Source organism: Lepidochelys kempii, chromosome 21, assembly GCF_965140265.1.
Source record: "Lepidochelys kempii isolate rLepKem1 chromosome 21, rLepKem1.hap2, whole genome shotgun sequence".
Classification (NCBI taxonomy): Eukaryota; Metazoa; Chordata; order Testudines; family Cheloniidae; genus Lepidochelys; species Lepidochelys kempii.
Window position 1 is genome coordinate 4,870,554 of NC_133276.1, and position 19,873 is coordinate 4,890,426.

Consider the following 19,873-nt stretch of genomic DNA (forward strand, 5'->3'; position numbering starts at 1 on the left):
AAAGACAATAGAAGCAGAAGCCACAGAAAAGGGACACACACCTTGCACACATGGGCCTCCCTGCAATGAGGACACGGGATTTCCACTTAAGCTTCATTCCCCCTTGAGGTGCCAGGTAAAAGGACCTCCCTGTAAACAGGGATCAAGGTCCACCCCTTCCCAGCAAAAAGGCTTGAGGTGTCCGTTTGGTAGCTTTAAGAAGGGTAGCGGTCTCTCTGTGCCTTTCAGCTCTTTTGGAGCTAGGCTTTAAAATGCCTTGTGCCGTTGACCCCTCCCTGTAGGAAGGGTTCAGGTCTCCCCTTTCTAGACTGTTTTGGGCCGCTGGCACTTGCCGGTCAAAGAGACCAACCTCTCCTGAGGGAATGGAGGTCTCTCCTTTTCAGCGCTTTAGCCTCTGGCCCATTGTAATGCCCCTGGCTTGAGGACCACCCTGTAAGGAGGGTTTGGGTCTCCTTTGCCATGCTGCTTTGGCCACAGGTCACTTTGACATGCCAGGCAAAATGACTACCCTGTAAGCAGGGTGTAAGGTCTTCTCCCTCTCCCTCTTAAGCCAGTGGGGCCTTTCCGTGCCTGTGGCTGAGGGACCCCCTTTTAAGAAGGGTTGAGCGTCTCTTTTCTCTTTGTCCTCGTAAACTGCCCTAGAAATGATTTTGACTTGGCTTTTTTGAAATTTGCAGTCAAAGCGTATTTGTGACCGCTTGAATTGAAGACGAGGTCCGATGGAACATGGTGTGGCGAAGGGGCGGCTGTAAGGGGATGGTGGAGGCCGTGATAAATTCGACCCTTTTTTGAAAAAAGCCAAGAAACCCCCCAAAACAATCCAAATCTTTCCAGCTCTGGAAATGAACAGGTGAGGTGCGGGGCTCCTTTCAGCTCCTCACTTCCACGTAATCCTTCCTCATTTCCTCTTGCCCTGCCCAATTGCCACTGTCCCACCAACCTCAGCTTTGACCCTCTGTTTCCTGTGCAGAATAAAACATACTGCTGGCTGTAGTAGTGTTACTTGTCTTGATTGGGAAAGGTCCCTACGTGGTGTCCCAATTCCAGGCCTTTGGTCTCTTTGCTGGTAGACTGAGGCTATATTTTTGGACTGTCTTTGAGGTGATTGAAAGAGCTGTCCTTCCTGACAGGTGTTGGTGATCTGGTGGCATAGGTACACATGTCGTGGTGTTGGATCTTGCACGTGGGTGCACCTAACCCTACTAACAGGACTGAGTAAGAAGTAAGGGATGTCTGTTTTGGAAAAGGGTAGGGGCTTCAAAGTTGGAATGTTCTTGGTGGGGTAAGTCGGGAAGGGTGTTGGTGAGGGATGGAGGATTCCTTGGTCATGGGAGGTTCCCTTACCTGTTCATTTCCAGACCTTTTCACACTTGTGACTCCTTTCCCCTTGTTTCAAGGAAGTAGGATTTTTGTGAAGGAAGGGTGACCGCCCTGTAATCAGGGTTCGGGTCGCTTTCCTTTCCCCTTCTTTGCATTGGCCCTCTTCATGCCAAAGTCCAAAGTGAGGTCCCTGTAACTAGGGTGTGCAACTTTCCCAAGCTTACTCGCCCATTTGAAAGCTAGTTATGGAAAGCAGCCACTTTGGAGAGTTAGGGGTTTGTCCTTCTAGCTGTCCTGTCGCCGTGCCCTACTCACACGCACAACCCAGTCCATACCGAGCGAACTCTGCATCCCGCTGGCCCTGACTTTTGCTGCTGCTGCAAGGTTTCCTGCTCTATGCCACAGGTTGGTTCCAAAGACTGGGAGTTGGGCTAATTTCAGGGTGGGGTTTTGTGGAAATGAAATTTTTAGTTACCATCACCCTAATCTTTTCTCCACTTTATGGCATACTTTCAGTCACTTTAAATCACAAGCGTTTTCAGATGTCGTAATGTATCCCCGTCAATCCAGATTCAGCTCTGGGACTGGAGTTCTTCTTTTGCTGATATCTTGCCTGGTTGTGAATTCTCTGTAACCAGTCTTGATTCTTGTTTATTTGGTAGCTAACGTATTTGAAGGGGATGCTTTGCGTGCGGTTTTATTTTCCCTGTTGGCCACAGTGATGCTTGTCCGAATAGTCTTTCTTCGGGTCACAGTACATTCAGTTGACTCTAGTATTGTGGCTAATGAGAGAAGATGAATGCATAACTCAAAAGACTCCACCGTTGTCTGTATAGTGTACAATGAAGAGTGAATTAATAAAGGAGAGCATAAAACTGCTCAGGACATCTTTGTCATGTGGTTTCAACATCAAATTGTGTCGTCTTTTATGTTGTTTGAGTACATAATTGCAATGCATCTCACTTTCTGTTCCTTCCTACTGTTTGTAACTCACTTTTTGCCTGCCACACTAGATTTCAAACTTTTCAGGGCAGTTACCATATATTATTTTGTACAGCTTGTTCTGTTATCCTCTATGTCCATGCAGACATTAGCAGAAAATAGAAATGAAAACATAACATGTTAACTTATTTTATGTAGAAGTTGGAATCTGCAAATCCCAATTTATTTCCTGAGCTCCATCAGCAGACAGTTTTATGTATCTAGAAATAGGTTAGTGGGACACTTTGAAATAGTAATCATGAAATCCAACTCCTTCAGTTAAATAAGTATTTTCTGTTTACTAACTAAAAGAGAGTATGAAAAACAGCAGGAAAAATACTTTCCATTGATCTGAAATTCCAGATTGATTCTTTTATTATTGTTTTGTGTGTTGAGGAAATGTTCAGCCCAGGTTATAATTATGGAGTCTTGCTCAGTGGATTCATTTTTTAAGAGGAGATGGTCTCAAATCAAACTCCTTTATCTGTGCAATTCCCTGATTTGGGGAGAGTTTGAATTCTTATCCAGATCTAAAAACATTTACAATAGTCCTAGCTATAGAATGAGCCAAACCGTGCCCTAAATTTGAGCACACGGATATCTGTTAAGCTTGGATTTGAACATTGCAGTTCAGGCTAATTTCTTATTTTAATAAAACCAGTTCACTGCCTTCCTTCTTAAAATAAGACTTAGCACTTCTATAGATCTTTTTACTCCTTCACTCCCAGTATACTTTGCAAAGGGTTAGTGATGTAAGGTCCAGCTTGAGGGGTTAAGTGTGTGTATATATTTGTAAGCTATAGTTTACTGGGTTATTTTATGGCCTTTTTATCACAGCTGTACAGCTGTGTCAGCTAACTTTTTAAAAAATGTTAAAACAACATAAAAGGAGCCTATATATAAAACTTGGATCAAATCTGTTAACAACAGATGTTTCCTTCCCAGAGACATTTTTCTGTCCTAAATTAAAAATAAAAGCCACTTCAATTTTATCATGCCAGTAAATGGATATAATTAAAACTGGGGCTGTCAAGTGATTAAAAAAAATTATTTGCAATTAATCATGCTGTTAAACAATAATATAATACCATTTATTTAAATATTTTGGGATGTTTTCTACATTTTCTACCATGTCAAACTTTAGAGCCGACAAGTCCAATCAGTCCTACTTCTTGTTCAGCCAATCGCTCAAACAGGTTTGTTTACATTTGCAGAAGATAATGCTGCCTGGTTCTTGTGCACAATGTCACCTGAAAGTGAGAACAGGCATTTGCATGGCACTGCTGTAGCCGGTAATGCAAGATATTTACATGTCAGATGCGCTAAATATTTTGTCCCTTGATGCTTCAATCAGCATTCCAGAGGATATGCATCCATGCTGATGACGGGTTCTGCTTGGTAACAATCCAGAGCAGTGCGGACCGACGCATGTTCATTTTCACAATGTGAATCAGATGCCACCGGTTGAAGGTTGATTTTGTTTTTTGGTGGTTAGGGTTTTATAGTTTCTGCATCAGAGTGTTGTTCTTTTAAGACTTCTGAAAACATGGTCTACATCCCTCTCAGATTTTGGAAGGCACTTCAGATTCTTAAATCTTGGGTCGAGTGCCGTAGCTATCTTTAGAAATTTCACATTGGTATCTTTTCTGCATTTTGTCAAATTTGCAGTGAAAGTGTTCTTAAAACGAACAACATGTGCTGGGTCATCATCCGAGATTGCTATAACATGAAATATATGGCAGAATGAGGGTAAAACAGAGCAGGAGACATACAATTCTCCTCCAAGGAGTTCAGTCACAAATTCAATTAACGCATTACATTTTAACAAGCACCATCAGCATGGAAGTATGTCCTCTGGAACGATGGCCAAAGCTTGAAGAGGCATATGAATCTTTAGTGCATTTGGCAGATAAATATCTTGTGATGCTAGCTACAACAGTGTCATGCAAACACCCGTTCTCACTTTCAGGTGACATTGTAAATAAGAAGCGGGCAGCATTACCTCCCATAAATGTAAACAAACTTGTTTCTCTTAGCGATTGGCTGAACAAGAAGTAGGACTTGTAGGCTCTAAAGTTTTACATTGTTTTGTTTTTGAGTGCAGTTATGTAACAAAAAAAATCTACATTTGTAAGTTGCACTTTCATGATAAAGAGATTGCATGACAGTACTTGTATGAAGTGAATTAAAAATACTATTTCTTTTGTTTATAATTTTTACAGTGCAAATATTTGTAATAAAAATATCAAGTGAGCACTGTACACTTTGTATTCTGTGATGTAACTGAAATTGATATATTTGAAAATGTAGAAAAACATCCAAAAATATTTAATAAATTTCAATTGGTATTCTATTGTTTAACAGCACGATTAATTTTTTTAATTGCGATTAATTTTTTGAGTTAATTATGTGAGTTAACTGCGATTAATTGACAGCCCTAATTAAAACACAATCTACTGAGGGATTTCGTTTCACATGATACGTTCATAACAGGTGTGTTTTCTTAATGCTTATAACAGTCTGCAACACGACTATATTTTCATTTGGGGCGGGGTAGGCAGATATGGCAGTAAGGTGTCCGGGAGCAGAACAGGAATGAAAGGCATCCAAATGGAAAATATTAGATTGGGGAGGGTGCCTTTATTATTCTCACTCTCTCCCCTCTTTATTTTGCTGTACATCCTGTTAGGTAGGCATCTTGCTGAGACTGACTTCTTTGGTAAAATAAATGTTGTTTTTTAAATATAGCATCAAAAACAAAAATTAAGGTCAATTCAGTGTTTACTTTTTCAGCTGCTTTGTCACACTGAACAGAACAAATATTTCTTTATCTTCCATACTGACGTTTTTAAAGTTGTTGTTTGCACACCCACAAATAGAAAAGCCAGGCAACAGTAGTTTTTTTCTTATATTGTTAAGATTTATAATATTAAAGGAACAATTTGTACCTTTACAAATCTTGACAAATCTCCAAATTGCGCTCTAGGGTCTAGTGCCTCAGTCTGCTCCATTGATTCTGATGGATTTACTTTTGATTCTCACCAATGTGACGTCAGAACAATATATAGCACTTACGGAGTGGTTTTTTACCTGAGGATCTCAAAGTTCCTTACAAACGGAGTGAATTGTTATTGTCAGTTTACAGGTGAGGAAACTGAGTCAGAGTTTAAGTGACTTAGTGAAGATCAAAACGTTAGTGACATAGCTAGGACCAGAACTCAGGTTTGTGGCTTCAGTCGAGTTCACCATCCACAGGATGACTATGAGAGCAGCCTGTAAAGCTTATGGATTGTATATTCTCAGAACAAAGTTCCCAAACTCATCTGGTGTGTGTGTGTGTGTTGTTGATCCACTTAGAGAGTTTGTTGGTCAAAAGGTGGTGACTCTCATTCTTCCACCTACTAAAATTCATCAAGGCAGCTAAAAGTACAGTAAATACTTTCCTAATGCTAAATTTCTACCAAAGTAGAACTAATTACCACAAACAGGTAGTGGAGTGGTGCTGTAGGGGGTGCAGCGCAATCATGACTGGGAAGGAAGGTGTCTGTGAGATTCTCTGTTAAGATGTAACCCTTATTTTGAAAAATGGGCGGTCTCTTGTTCTAAGGTTATTTTTTGCTGTGAAGGAAAGGAAAATAAAAGCTAAACAGAGAAGAATAGGCAACAGAGAAAATGGGCAGGAAAAAGCAACCTGTCCTCCATCTGAATTGAAAGGAGTAAGGAGGGGATTAACTTGACTGATGTAAGACATCCTTTTCCCTGAGTGTGTTAAATCATTCTTGCTCGAAATGACTTGTCCCTGGGTCTCATTAGGGTACCAGCAAAACCAAATATTTGGCTTCTAGAATTTACCAATTTGCATCTTTAGCTGCATTTGTTATCAACAGAAGTGAGCTGCAGGAGGTTCCTTCTAGGCCTCCCTCCAAGGCTTTAGAACTTGTTTTTATCTATCAGTTACTCAGTCCCAATACTGACCATAAGTTTCAAAGCCCTTTCATCTGTGGACCATGTTCACTGCTGGCCTAAGTGAATTCCTGATTGAAGTAAACGGCATTCTTCTTATTTCAGTCAGTGGTGGGTTTGGCCCCTGGTTCATTCTTAATTTAATTACTCAAAAAATCCCAGATTCTAAAAGCCTTCAAAGTTCCTGCAATATTACCATACAGGGGTGGGTGTGGGTGGATGTGTAATTTCACATTTTTATACTGCTTTTAAGTCGTATTAATTCAGGGTAAAACTACACAAACCATATTATGCTCACTTTCAGTGTAATGCAAATTGTACGTCTCTCCATTTTTAAAGTGAAAAGAACCAGGTTCCATGAAAGAGTTAAGCATGTGTCATGTGAAAAAAAAAAAAAAGGATATAGGGGAGGGGAAAAATGTGATAGTGAGATTGCTATGAACTATTTAAAGCTAGATCAAGCTTTGGACAAACTCCATCTCATAATTTGGAACCACAAGCATAAACCGTGCAAGGGAATTCCACTGCACATGTTAGTGGATTGAACGATTTGAACTAAAGGGGAGTCACACACAGTCTCGACAGAGCTGCCGCAGAGCTTAAAAACCCAAGAGTACTAAAGTAATATCCAGTTTTGCTTGTAAGTAATCAGCAGGGATGTTGTTACAGGGGAGTTTAAAAGCAACGAAGAGGAAGCAGCTTTTCTGGACAATGTTCTATGTTCTGAGCTTGATGGGTGAGTATTGAACATAAAAAGGCTACATTTATGGCTACTAAATGCATTAAGCACAAAATGGGGGGTGGGGTGGATAATGCACAGGGAAATACCTTTCTGTACTACTGCTCCTTGGATAGCAGGGTAGGGAAAAGAATGAGTGTACTATAAGTGTAATATAATGTATGTTCAATAAAATTGGAGCAGACTTACGTGGAGAGCATTATATTGAGGACATTATAGGCAGAGGAAGGACACTTCCCCAATCCAGCTTCTCCAAAACAGCCAAAAATGAGTGTTCTGAACAGAAATTATTACAGTTTTAAGCAGAGTTGGGAACCAAGATATGAAAGCATCCCATTAGAAACCATGTTATAAGGAAGACGTAAATGTACGGAGTACCTCTAATGAATGTGTATCATTTGTTGCTCTGCATTAGTCTAAAAGGACAGAGGTTTCTAATTTGTGGTGATAATTTTATAGGAATTAAACACTTATTTAAAAAACAAGTGTAACCAAAACACCTGGTGGTATAAAAAAATCTGCCCACTTCCAAAAAAAACCTTTGCTTCCTCAGATGAACTCCCTGTGACTATGGGGAATCCTCCACCCACCTTAATTCCACAAGTAACACTCAGCATGAGGGCGGGTGGGGTGGGAAAGAGAGAAATTCTAAGGATTTTTGGTCTGTAGGTTTTTTGTTTTGTGCAGGGTGTTTTGTTTGTTGGGCTTTAGTTTTTGTTTAAGCAATATTTAACTTTTTGATTAGATTTTCATGTATTTAATCTAAAACCAAGAATCTTAATACTAATGAAGATTGGTGTAATAAATTTTAAGGGGACTTTTTTGTCTAAATATTCTATATGCTGTATTAGAATAACATCCAAGACCCTGTAGGTATCCAACCTACTTTATTTTCCCCTTAATCCGTGAAATGTGAGATAGTCGATCCTCTTAAATTAGCAGTTACATTGTGCTCTTCTGTCTCTTGTTTCATTGCTAATATTTCAAAAAGGATCAAGTTCATGCCTCTATCAAGCTGGCATGACGTATTCATAGATATTTAGGTCAGAAGGGACCATCTGATCCCTTGATCATCTAGTCTGACCTCCTGCACAACACAGGCCACAGAATTGTTCATCTGAGCCATTTCATCTCACCCTCTAGTAGGCACTTACAGAAAGCGCAGTACGAAGAAGCCTTTAAAGTGTGTTTCAGCATTGTATGACTGAGGTCTGTGGTAAGCAAGGCTTTTGTGCAACAGCATTTGTCTGGCATTAGAAATCTGAGTCACTTGTGAGATGAAAAAAGGTAAAGGCAAAATTATCACGTGACAGGGTTTGGGAGGGTGAGGGGTGATATTTTTTTATTTTGTACCTGTAATGGACTTTGAGAGAAAATGCACATACTGTAAAATGTGATACCTTTCATTAACCAAGCCAATACTCTGCACTTGTACAGCATATTGCAATGCTTTGCACACAGTTAATTAGTTTCCCACATGTCTGGCTGGTTGGTCTTGCCCACATACTGATGGTCATATTTGGGGTCAAGAAGGGCTTTTTCCCCAAATCAGATTAACAGAGACCCTGGGGGTGGTTTGCCTTCCTCTGCAACATGGGGCATGGATCACTTGCTGATTTCAAACTAGAGTAAAGGGTGGATTCTCTGTAATATGAAGTCTTTAAATCAAGATTTGAGGGCTTCAGTGACTCAGCCAGTGACTATGGGCCCACTACGACAAGAATAGGGGTGTAAGATTCTATGGCCAGATATCAGACTAGATGATGGTGCCTTCTGGCCTTCAAGTCTGTAAGTTTCTGAACACCCCAGTGAGGTAGAGAAGTATTATTTCCATTCCATGTAAGGGTAAAATAAAGCATTTTTAAAATTAAGGGCATGATTTTTAGAGGTTCTGAATACCTGCGTTTCTCGTTGACTTCTGTTGCAGCTGAGAGTGCCTAGCACCTGTGAAAATAAGTCCCTAGGTGACATGTCTCAAGGTTCCATAGTGAATCAGTTATACAGGTGAAGTTCTATATCCTAGTTACTTACCTTAGTCCATAGACAATGCTGCCTTTTTGGTGGCTTCTAGTACATGAGCTTTTTCAGGTGTTCACAAACTAGAAGAATATATAAACTCAGTGTCATGATATTAAAAACCAGGTACTGCAAAGGAAGTGTTGCTGGCTATCAATTTTCAAGCATCTAAGCGGAGGCTCTATTGCACATCTCTTAATTCTATGAGTTGTTCTCCCTTCCTCCTTTTTTAGCCCTTCTGTTTACAATAAGCTGCTCCTAAGGCCTTATTTTCATTCAGGAAGACTTATAGCAGGTGCTGTGCAAAATTTGGTCATTGGCAGGGATTCATACAAACAAACCTTTTTGGTCAGGAGGAGATAAAGGTCTGGGAATCTGTGACAGGTTGTTACCCCCGGGATGCAGTCTGGGAGCTGCTGGAACCATTGTGCCCCCTAACAATGTAGCTGTGCTGGTCTCTCTCTCACACTGCTCTGCTGGTGATTCAGCCAGCCTCTCCAGGTCCTGTTATCACCCAAAATGACAGCAGGTGGCACCATACACCCAACTGAGTTACCTGAATGCCTTCCTAAGCCTCCCATAGATTCATAACAGAGCACAACAATTTCCCAGCTCCCCAGGCTAGCACCCCTGCTGGAGTATAAACCCAGAACAAGTTTGCATTGCACAGGGATCTGTGCAATGCAAGTTCATTAATATAGTTCACTTCCCCCTTGATATGGGAAAGATACGCAAAACCAGCCTGTGTTAATCAAGATGAGATTTTCCCAGACACTTCACTTAAAGACACACTGGTTAAGATAAAACATAAAACAAGTTTATTAACTACAGAAAGATAGATTAAAAGTGATTTATAAGTGATATCAAACAGATCAAAGCAGATTATCTATCAAATAAACAAAAATGCAAACTAAGCCTAATATACTAGATAGATAAGCAATTTGAATTAGCAATCTCTCACCCTGACTGATGATACAAGCAGTCCACCAAATTTCCATACACAGGCTAGAAATCCCATTAGCCTCGGACCAGCACTTTCCCCAGTTCAGTCTTTGATCCTTAGATCCTTAGATGTTTCCAGGATTTCTCTTGTGTGGAGAGTGAAGCCAAGTGATGTCACTCCCCACCTTATATAGTTTTTCCATACGGTGGGAACCCTTTGTTCCAAGCTAAATTCCCTGCCCAGCTTGTGGAAAAATACAGGTACCAAAATGGAGTTCAGTGTCATGTGGTCTGGTTGCATGCCTTGTTGAGTCATAGCATCCATTACTCATGGCTGAAATGTTCCTGTTGAGGACAAACCTTTTCCACGGTCAATTGTCTTTGCTGATGGGCCATTAGCACTGTCTAGCTTCTTCATTGTTGTACCTGAAAGGCTAGCTGTGGGTGTTTTCAACTTCACAACATCTTTCAGTAACACATACATAGCAAAACTCTAGAACTTCACGTACAGTGATAACACATACAATCCAACAGGATATTAATGTTCAAGAGATCAAGACTTTTAGAATACTACCTTACAAGGCATACCTTGTATAAGATGCCACATAATTATATCATAATCATATTACTAGGGCGTGGCGTGCAGAGTATCACAGAACCCATCAAGTTTCAGAGTAACAGCCGTGTTAGTCTGTATTTGCAAAAAGAAAAGGAGTACTTGTGGCACCTTAGAGACTAACCAATTTATTTGAGCATAAGCTTTCGTGAGCTACAGCTCACTTCATCGGATGCATACTATGGAAAGTGTAGAAGATCTTTTTATACACACAAAGCATGAAAAAATACCTCCCCCCACCCCACTCTCCTGCTGGTAATAGCTTATCTAAAGTGATCACTCTCCTTACAATGTGTATGATAATCAAGTTGGGCCATTTCCAGCACAAATCCAGGTTTTCTCCCCCCCCACCCCCCCCCACACACGTACAAACCCACTCTCCTGTTGGTAATAGCTTATCTAAAATGACCACTCTCCTTACAATGTGAATGATAATCAAGGTGGGCCATTTCCAGCACAAATCCAGGGTTTAACAAGAACGTCTTGGGGGGGGGTAGGAAAAAACAAGGGGAAATAAGTTACCTTGCATAATGACTAAGCCACTCCCAGTCTCTATTCAAGCCTAAGTTAATTGTATCCAATTTGCAAATGAATTCCAATTCAGCAGTCTCTCGCTGGAGTCTGGATTTGAAGTTTTTTTGTTGTACTATCGCAACTTTCATGTCTGTAATCGCGTGACGATAGAGAGATTGAAGTGTTCTCTGACTGGTTTATGAATGTTATAATTCTTGACATCTGATTTGTGTCCATTTATTCTTTTACGTAGAGACTGTCCAGTTTGACCAATGTACATGGCAGAGGGGCATTGCTGGCACATGATGGCATATATCACATTGGTGGATGTGCAGGTGAACGAGCCTCTGATAGTGTGGCTGATGTTATTAGGCCCTGTGATGGTGTCCCCTGAATAGATATGTGGGCACAGTTGGCAACGGGCTTTGTTGCAAGGATAGGTTCCTGGGTTAGTGGTTCTGTTGTGTGGTATGTGGTTGCTGGTGAGTATTTGCAGAAGTCACCTACTACAGGACAGGCCTAACAAAGAAAAGAACAGAACGCCACTAGCCATCACCTTCAGCCCCCAACTAAAACCCCTCCAACGCATTATTAAGGCTCTACAACTTATCCTGAAGGATGACCCAACACTCTCATAAATCTTGAGAGACAGGCCAGTCCTTGCCTACAGACAGCCCCCCAGTCTGAAGCAAATACTCACAAGCAACCACATACCACACAACAGAACCACTAACCCAGGAACCTATCCTTGCAACAAAGCCCGTTGCCAACTGTGCCCACATATCTATTCAGGGGACACCATCACAGGGCCTAATAACATCAGCCACACTATCAGAGGCTCAGCAACATTTCTCCACTTCCGTGCTAGACAACAGAAGGATGCCTTTCAAGAGCTATGTACAAATTGGCTTATATAGCAAGCTAAGAATTCCCTCTTTCCCATTGACATATAGTAAGTGAAAACAGAGCAGCTTTATGCTGTTCCAAAGGAAAATTTGTTGACCCATCTTTTCAGACTCTGAAGTAAGATTAGAATAGGTTCAGGGTAAATGTTAAACTATAATTTAGATTTATTCCTGTTACAATTTATAGTCTTTCCAAGAACTACTTTGCATACATTTTAGATATTGCACTTAGGTTTCTATTCCTGGCTCTGCCATTAACCTGTTTTGTTACCTTGAGCAAATTATTTCACCTTGATGCTTCAGATTCCCTATTTGTAAAATGGGGATAATGATACCTTTTTGCAAAGTTTGTGACGTTTATGCATGAAAAGCACTATATAAGAGCTAAGTAATACTATTGTGAGCTGATTGTCAGCAGCTGGGCTACATTTCATAGCTTAACTTGTTGGATGCATTCCCAGCACCATGTCAGCCCATGGAATTTTAAAACCTTTGAACCACACCGTCTGAGCACTTTTGAAAATTAATCCCAAAGTGATTTGCCCATGGTCACAGAGTAGGCCTGTGGCAGAGGTAGGAACAGAACCCCTTTCTCCTGAGTCCCCACAAAACCATCTATCCTCTCATTTGAGTGTTTGCCTAAGGCTATGTCTACCCTACCGTGGTAAGTCGATCTACGTGAATAACGTAGCTGGAGTCAACGTACCTTCGGTCGAGTTACCATGGGGTCTACAGGAGAAATTCTCCCATTGACTTATCTTACTCTTCTCGTCGGGGTAGAGTACAGGGGCCGACTAGAGAGTGATCTGCTGTCGATTTGGCGGGTCTTCACTAGATGCACTAAATCGACCACCAGTGGATCGATCTCAGAGCATCGATTCCAGCTGCAGTGTAGACATAGCCTTAGAGTCAGAAGTCAAAATGTCCCTTCCCCATAACGGTGTACAAGGGTGCTGTGCATCCCAGGAACTGTTGCATTTCAGCCGGTGCTGTATGTAAATATAACTTGCATTATACCTTGGGATCTTTCTGAGTGAAAGCTTCTAAGTGGGAAATATTTGTCCACAATATCTACTTGGCCTTTCTGGTTTATTCTGAAGTGCTAAAAACAACTGAGATATGTGTGTTTTAAAAATGAGGGGGGCGGGGGGTTACTTTGGTTTGTACATTCCAGTTACACCATCAAATGGGTAGATCAGGAGATCACAATACAGCGCTGAATCACTAGAGATGGGCAAACCTGTTAGTTTAAAATAAAGACTTTTGCCTGGGACTTGAATCAAACCCAAACCAAACCTTTGTTGACATTTAGGAATGTTTCTGTATGCCAAGATTTAGCTCTAGGTGATTTTTACATGGCTACAATATTAACAGGAAGAATGACGACGTATATATGCTAGAAAGTATGCACTACTGGTGGACAGTGCAGTGAATTGTCCTATTAGTGAATGTATTAAAACTTGTAGATGGTGCACTAGTGCAAGACACTGTATGTATTTATACCTCATGCAAACTATATGTGTTTGTTCCTATGAGTGTGGTGCTGCATCTCTATGCTTCATATGTCAACCTGTTTCTGCATGTGATCATCCTCAAGTACATATTCTTTTACCAAGATCCCGCAAAATAAAGCAGTTTAAGTGCTGAAAATTGGTGAGGCCAAGGAGGAACTGTAATTCAGGTTCAACTTCTTCTAGAAGGCTGATTGTTATAAGTATACAAGCCACAAGCATCATAGAAGCTGCCTGAGAAATCAGGCTCCTGAGGTCAGTGGCTTATCTAAGAGCCAACTTAAGTTAGGCTACAAGACAAAGCAAAATCCCTCTTTACTGGCCCTGACTGAGCAGGGTTAAGTGTTGATTGGGTAACTCCACTCACAGCTGACTGCAGTGATGTAATGGTTTGAGTTGTTAACCCTCCTCCTTCCCACATTCTGTTTGCCCTTTCCTTTGTGTCATTCGTGACTGCAGATCCACACCCATATCCTGTCTGGGGCTGTGTGGAAAAGGGGAAAAAAAGGGAAGGCGGATTTTATTAGATATTTCCAGAGCAAACGGAGCTCCACCCGCTTGAATTCCTGCCACGTGGCTGGAGAGGACTAAAACTAGAGCTTCATGAGTAATGTAGCTCAGAGTCCCAAAAGGTGCTGCTAATTGCAGCTGTTGGCTTTAATGAAAGGCAAACATTGAAACCTGGCTCACACTGTTGTAGTTTTGTTCTGCCTTCTTTCTCCACTGCTTCCCCATTCCGACCAACACACCCGGTCCTGAATCACAGCCTACTGACACCCAGTGCACCTACTGTACCTGTACACTTTGACTGCAGAAGTATAGTCTTAGAGTATGTCTACACTGCAATTAAAAGCCCGCAGCTGGGCCATGCCAGCTGACTCAGGCTCATGGGGCTCAAGCTAAGGGGCTGTTGAATTGAGGTGTAGACGTACCCTTAAAGGACCAGGAACTCCTAAGTGCTCATTTTGCTTCTGCCCTTGTGGCTTTAGCTGTGTGTCATTTAAGCTCTGCCTCGGTTTGTCTATCTGTAAAATTGGGCTAATACCTACCCTGCAAGGTTTTTGTAAGGATAAATTAGTTAGCTGAAGTCAAAAGTATTAAAGCAGAGATGAATTTGGCAAAATGATTGTCAAGTGATTTGAAGACGAGGTGTATTATATAAAGGCTAATTAGTACTGCCATCATAGAAGAGGCAGCTACTTCCACAGGTTGTAGGTTAGTCATTGTGAAGATGCAGATGAAAGGACGAAAACCCTGTATTTAATTGCCTTATACTATAAAATGGGATACAAACTGCTGAGACTGCCCCGTGTTGATCTGAGTCTGTTCCTTTACTGTAAGGAGATGGGTATTGGGTAGGGTTGGGTAGCACTGGTGCAGAACTCAGGTATGGATGATGAAGGTAAGTCAATTAATTTTTGTTGTGTTTATGTTGTTGCTGGGTTATTTGATTTGATCTGGGATAAGTGCCAGGTCTGTTTATTAATTAGTTTTATCAGATTGTCAAGGATGTCCAAAGTACTGGGTGGATACTCTTTTGTTGTAGGGTAGTAAAAAAGGTGAATAAAATAAATATTTGTGAAATTGTGTCCCCTACAACTAATTTGGGGGTGAATTCTCACACAGACTGAGTAATCACTCCCTTCCCTGCTGGCCTTACTAGACTTTGATTGCTTTATGCTTAAAGTTTCATTTGGCTTTAATTCTCAAGTCCTTAATAAAATTCACACAAGTTTTTCAAAACTAATAAGAATGTGCTGTGCAATAAATGATTGAGGTTTTTAGCCAAATGCCACTTAGGAGTGGTATCCCAGTTTCCATCTGCATTGTTAGAGATTTTTTTAGTCCTACAGCTGCAAAACACTTTGATACTTCTTGTATTAAAATGGTTGCATGTGCTGGAGAGGTGAGGGGAGAAAAGGAGTCTTGGTAATAAAACTGAGCAAATCCAAAGGCAAATTAAGGTGGAGGAAGATCCAGGCCTTGTTTTATGATACATGTTGGTGCAAAGATTTTGGCCAAACAGCTCTTGTATTTTTATAAACATCTGGAAAAGTTCAAAGGTGTTTGTCTGGGTAGTTATGGCATTTTGGGAGGTCAAGTAAATGGCATTATGTCATTCTAATGAGGTAAAGTTTCCTGCTGATGTCCATGTAAACACAAAGCCGTGTGAAAAGGAGAGATTTAGCAATACGTTAATTATTATTCCAGGCATGAAATCATGCCTCCTGGTAGTGATTTGTTATCTGGAAAACTCAGTGATTTGACTCTTTTGAATTGGGCTCCTTCCTGGAAAGAATCTCTCTTTCATTTAAAAAGAAAAGTGGCCAAAACCAAAACCCTAGATCCAAATACCCCTGCATAGTGCAACAATTCAGATTTGGATGTGAACTTTTCAATTCAGTCCCATCTCTACTTTTAAGGTGTCATGGAAGTGCATTTCATAGGGGAGTGGTTAGTTTAGAGGCTGGTAGTGGGATACAGAAAAATGAATGTCACAGTTGGCTTCCATGGGCCTAGACTTTCAAAAGTGCTCAGCACCCAATGCACATGCCACATGATGACCTTTCCTGAAAATCTGGCTACTTGTTCTGGTGAGTAAACAGGAGATGAGCTCTTTGGAAAATCTGGCCCCGGGCTTGTAGACAGGATAATCATAGAATGGGCCATGGAGACTGAATTTCCTTCTCGCCGTTAGATGGAGTCATTCCAGAGCAAGTCTGAGGCATGCTGTATATGAAGAAAGCTTGCACTGCCAGTTTCCAGGCTGTATCTGTTCTAAAGACTTTCATCCAGGGATGGCAGCTTGGCTTATTTCATTAACACTAACATTCACAATATTATGTTTTCTAATAAATGCCTCTCGCATTTCTTATTGTCATCTATGCTTACTTCTTAACTGGAAGACAAGTAAGAATGCAGGATATAAGTTTTCTTGAACATAATGGGTTGGGATAAGATCTACACATAAATATCTCTTCTTCTTTATGAAAAACTTCCCCTTCCTGAGAAGATCTTTAAAATGACACAAACCTTTTCAGGCCTTGTATAGACTAATATTTAAATTTAATATTGCGATATTAGCACAAGCAAAGCACTTGAGAAAGCACCTTGGAGATGCAACCAGCTGACTTGGTACAATCTGTGTGTATCAGGTGCTTTTTGCTGCTCCAGATGAATAAAGCAGGGGTCCTCTTCACTGCCAGCAAGGGGTTAAGAGAGAGCGTGCAGCTGTTCTGTGGTCTGCCTGTTAACACGGTGTGTACTCACTCTCATTTGCGGGGTACAGATGGAGGGTAGACTTCACAGTTACCTCATTGTAACCATTGCCAACACGAAGGAAATTCTGATCATAGGCATTAGGAGGAAAAGGTACATAAAGAGTTCAGATGTTAATGCCGCCCCTATGACTATGAACTGTGTATGAAATATCTGACTGTGCGGGGTCGCTGGGAGTTTCCTTTATGTTGTTGATGACATGGGATGTAGCCTGAATGTTTTCTTCAAGGAGGACACAGAGTTGCAGTAAATCCATAGACACTTAAGCTCCAATCCTGCAGCTTTATTGAACGTGGGTTCAATGATTTCTTTGCCGGATGAGGGCCTTGAATTTTATTTTAACTCTAACAGATCAGTTTGGCTAAACGTGTGAGGCCAAACCATGCAGTCTCTATACAAACAATACTGCCTTTAATGGCAATGTTCTTTCAGTCTTGAACTGCAGGACTTTGCCTGAATTGAACTTCAGTAATGAACCAAAGGTCAGTGAAGCTCAAAGATGGGGAGCTGCACTCTGAAGCTACTTTCATAGAATTGATTGTTTGTGTTTAATGCTGAACACTACCATGTGTATTGCATAATTAGCTATATTTTATGGGTTTATCCCTTCCTCTGAACCATCAAGCCTTGACTGGAGACAGAATAGCAGACTAGATGGACCCTTTATCCATCCTGACATGGCAGTGAGTATTTTTTTATGTTTAGGATACACCAACTGATTATTAAAATGGAATATTTGATTTCTCCCTGGAATGTGCTGCTAGGTGAATTCTGTCATATTTTACATGGCTAATCAGCTGAACTTGAACTCCCAGTGTGACACTGTGGCCAAGAGAGCTAATGCAATCCTGAGATGCATAAACAGGGGAATCTCTAGTAGAAGTAGAGAGGTTATTTTACCTCTAATTTTGGCACTGATGTGACCACTGCTAGGATACTGTGTCAGTTTCTGGTACCCTCAAAACAAGAAGGATGTTGTTAAATTGGAGAAGATTTAGAGAAGAGCCACAAGAATGATTAAAGGATTGGAAAACCTGCCGTATAGAGAGAAACTCAAAGAGCTCAATCTATTTAACAAAGAGAAGGTTAAGGGGTGACTTGAGTCCAGTCTATGAGAACCTACATGGGGAACAAATATATAATAATGGGGTCTTCAGTCTAGCAGAGGAAGGTATAACATGATCCAATGGCTGGACGTTGAAGCTAGACAAACTCAGACTGGAAATAAAGTGTAAAATTTTAACCGTAGTTAACCATTGGAATAATTTACCAGGGTTTGTGATGGATTCTCCATCACTGACCATTTCTTAATTGTCACGATTGGATTTTTTTTCTAAAAGCTCTGCTCTAGGAATTATTTTGGGGGAGTTGTCTGGCCTGTGTTATACAGGAGGTCAGATTAGACGATCACAGTGGTCCCTTCTGGCCTTGGAATCTATGAATGTTTGTATTAAACCTATTCTCAGGAGTCTGTAGTAAGGCCCTCCTATACTATCTCCCGTTATGCAGAATTCTCTCTGGGTTTCCATGGAAAGTTTTACATTGGCCTCAAAATTCTTCTCTGCCTTTTACCTATGACTGAGTGTAGTGTCAGTTCGCCATCAGATATGCCCTCAAGGTGGGGACTGAATCCCACTTCACCTGCTCTTTTATGTTCTAACCCAGGGGTCGGCAGCCTTTCAGAAGGGGTGTGCCGAGTCTTCATTTATTCCCTCTAATTTAAGGTTTCAGGTGCCAGTGATACATTTTAACGTTTTTAGACTGTCTCTTTCTATAAGTCTTTAATATAAAACTAAACTATTGTTGTATGTAAAGTAAATAAGGTTTTTAAAATGTTTAAGAAGCATCATTTAAAATTAAATTAAAATGCAGAGCCCCCCGGACCGGTGGCCCGGACCCGGCCAGTGTGAGTCCTACTGAAAATCAGCTAGCATGCCGCCTTTGGCACACATGCCAGAGGTTGCCTACCCCGTCCTAACCAGTCAATCCTACTCCATCCTATAATGAAAGGAATCACATACATCAATCTTTTCATTATTTTAGCCAGACCTACCTGAAATATGGTTCCTGTCCCTGAGTAGGATAGCAGTCCTGTTCCAGAGTGAGTCCCTTACTTACACTATAAGGTCTTTGGGTCAGTGACTATCATTTTACTATTTGTGTACAGTGCCTACCACCATGGGGCCCTGATTCCTGACTGGGGCTCCTGAGTGCTATTAGCCGCTGGGATTTTCTTCTTGTCTGTTAGGGTACGTTTCTCCTGTTGCTATTTTAAATCTAAGCCTAAATATAGTACTGAGGATGCCACTGCCTCAGTCTGAGTTGTAGCATGCTTGGCACACCCTCCCTCCCTTGGGAACACTGTGAAAAACGACTCCCATCAGGTTAACTCCCCTCATTTCCCGTGGCAGGGCCAAGAAATAGTGAAGGAGAAATAGAGCTTCAGAATAGGTTTGCAGAGTTGGAAAATGAAGAAGGGGCTCAGCAGGTAGTCACTGAAGGTGACAGGGCAAGGAAGAAGAGAAGAGCGGTTAGTCCTATAGGAAAAGGGGAAGAGTTAATGGAGATTACACCAAATATGAGCCCCAGGAGGATACAGGATGGGTTAAAAAGGATTACAAGGGAGAATGGGAATGGAAAAAACTTGCAGCCAGAGGGAACAGGGGATAGACTGGAGAATAGCACCGTCACTAGGAAAAGGCAGGTCTATGTGATTGGGGACTCTTTATTGAGAAGAATAGATAGGCCTGTAACCAGAGCTGATCCAGAAAATAGGAGGGTGTGCTGTCTTCCAGGTGCTAAGATACGGGATGTAGACCTGAGGTTAAAAAGGATTCTAAAGGGAGCGGGAAAGAATCCCCTAATTATCCTTCATGTGGGAACAAATGATACGGCTAGATTCTCACTGGAAAGTATTAAGGGAGACTATGTTAGGCTGGGGAGGACGCTTAAGGAAATTGAGGCTCAGGTGATCTTTAGTGGGATTTTGCCTGTTCCTAGAGAAGGGCAACAAAGGTGTGACAAGATTATGACTATCAATAGATGGCTTAGGCAGTGGTGCTATAAGGAGGGCTTTGGGATGTATGGC

At 41.2% G+C, this 19,873-nt stretch overlaps 1 protein-coding gene across 2 annotated transcripts in view; it reads left to right on the forward strand.

The window, feature by feature from the left end:
* The first annotated feature begins 6,715 nt into the window (after positions 1–6,715).
* The window catches only part of CD34 (CD34 molecule), a 32,249-nt gene continuing 19,091 nt past the window's right edge, over positions 6,716–19,873 (forward strand). For both annotated transcript variants that reach the window (XM_073319713.1, XM_073319714.1), the window contains exon 1: positions 6,716–7,000. In XM_073319713.1, coding sequence (XP_073175814.1) covers positions 6,922–7,000 — 79 coding nt within the window. In that variant the 5' untranslated portion in view covers positions 6,716–6,921. The remainder of the gene's footprint in view (positions 7,001–19,873) is intronic.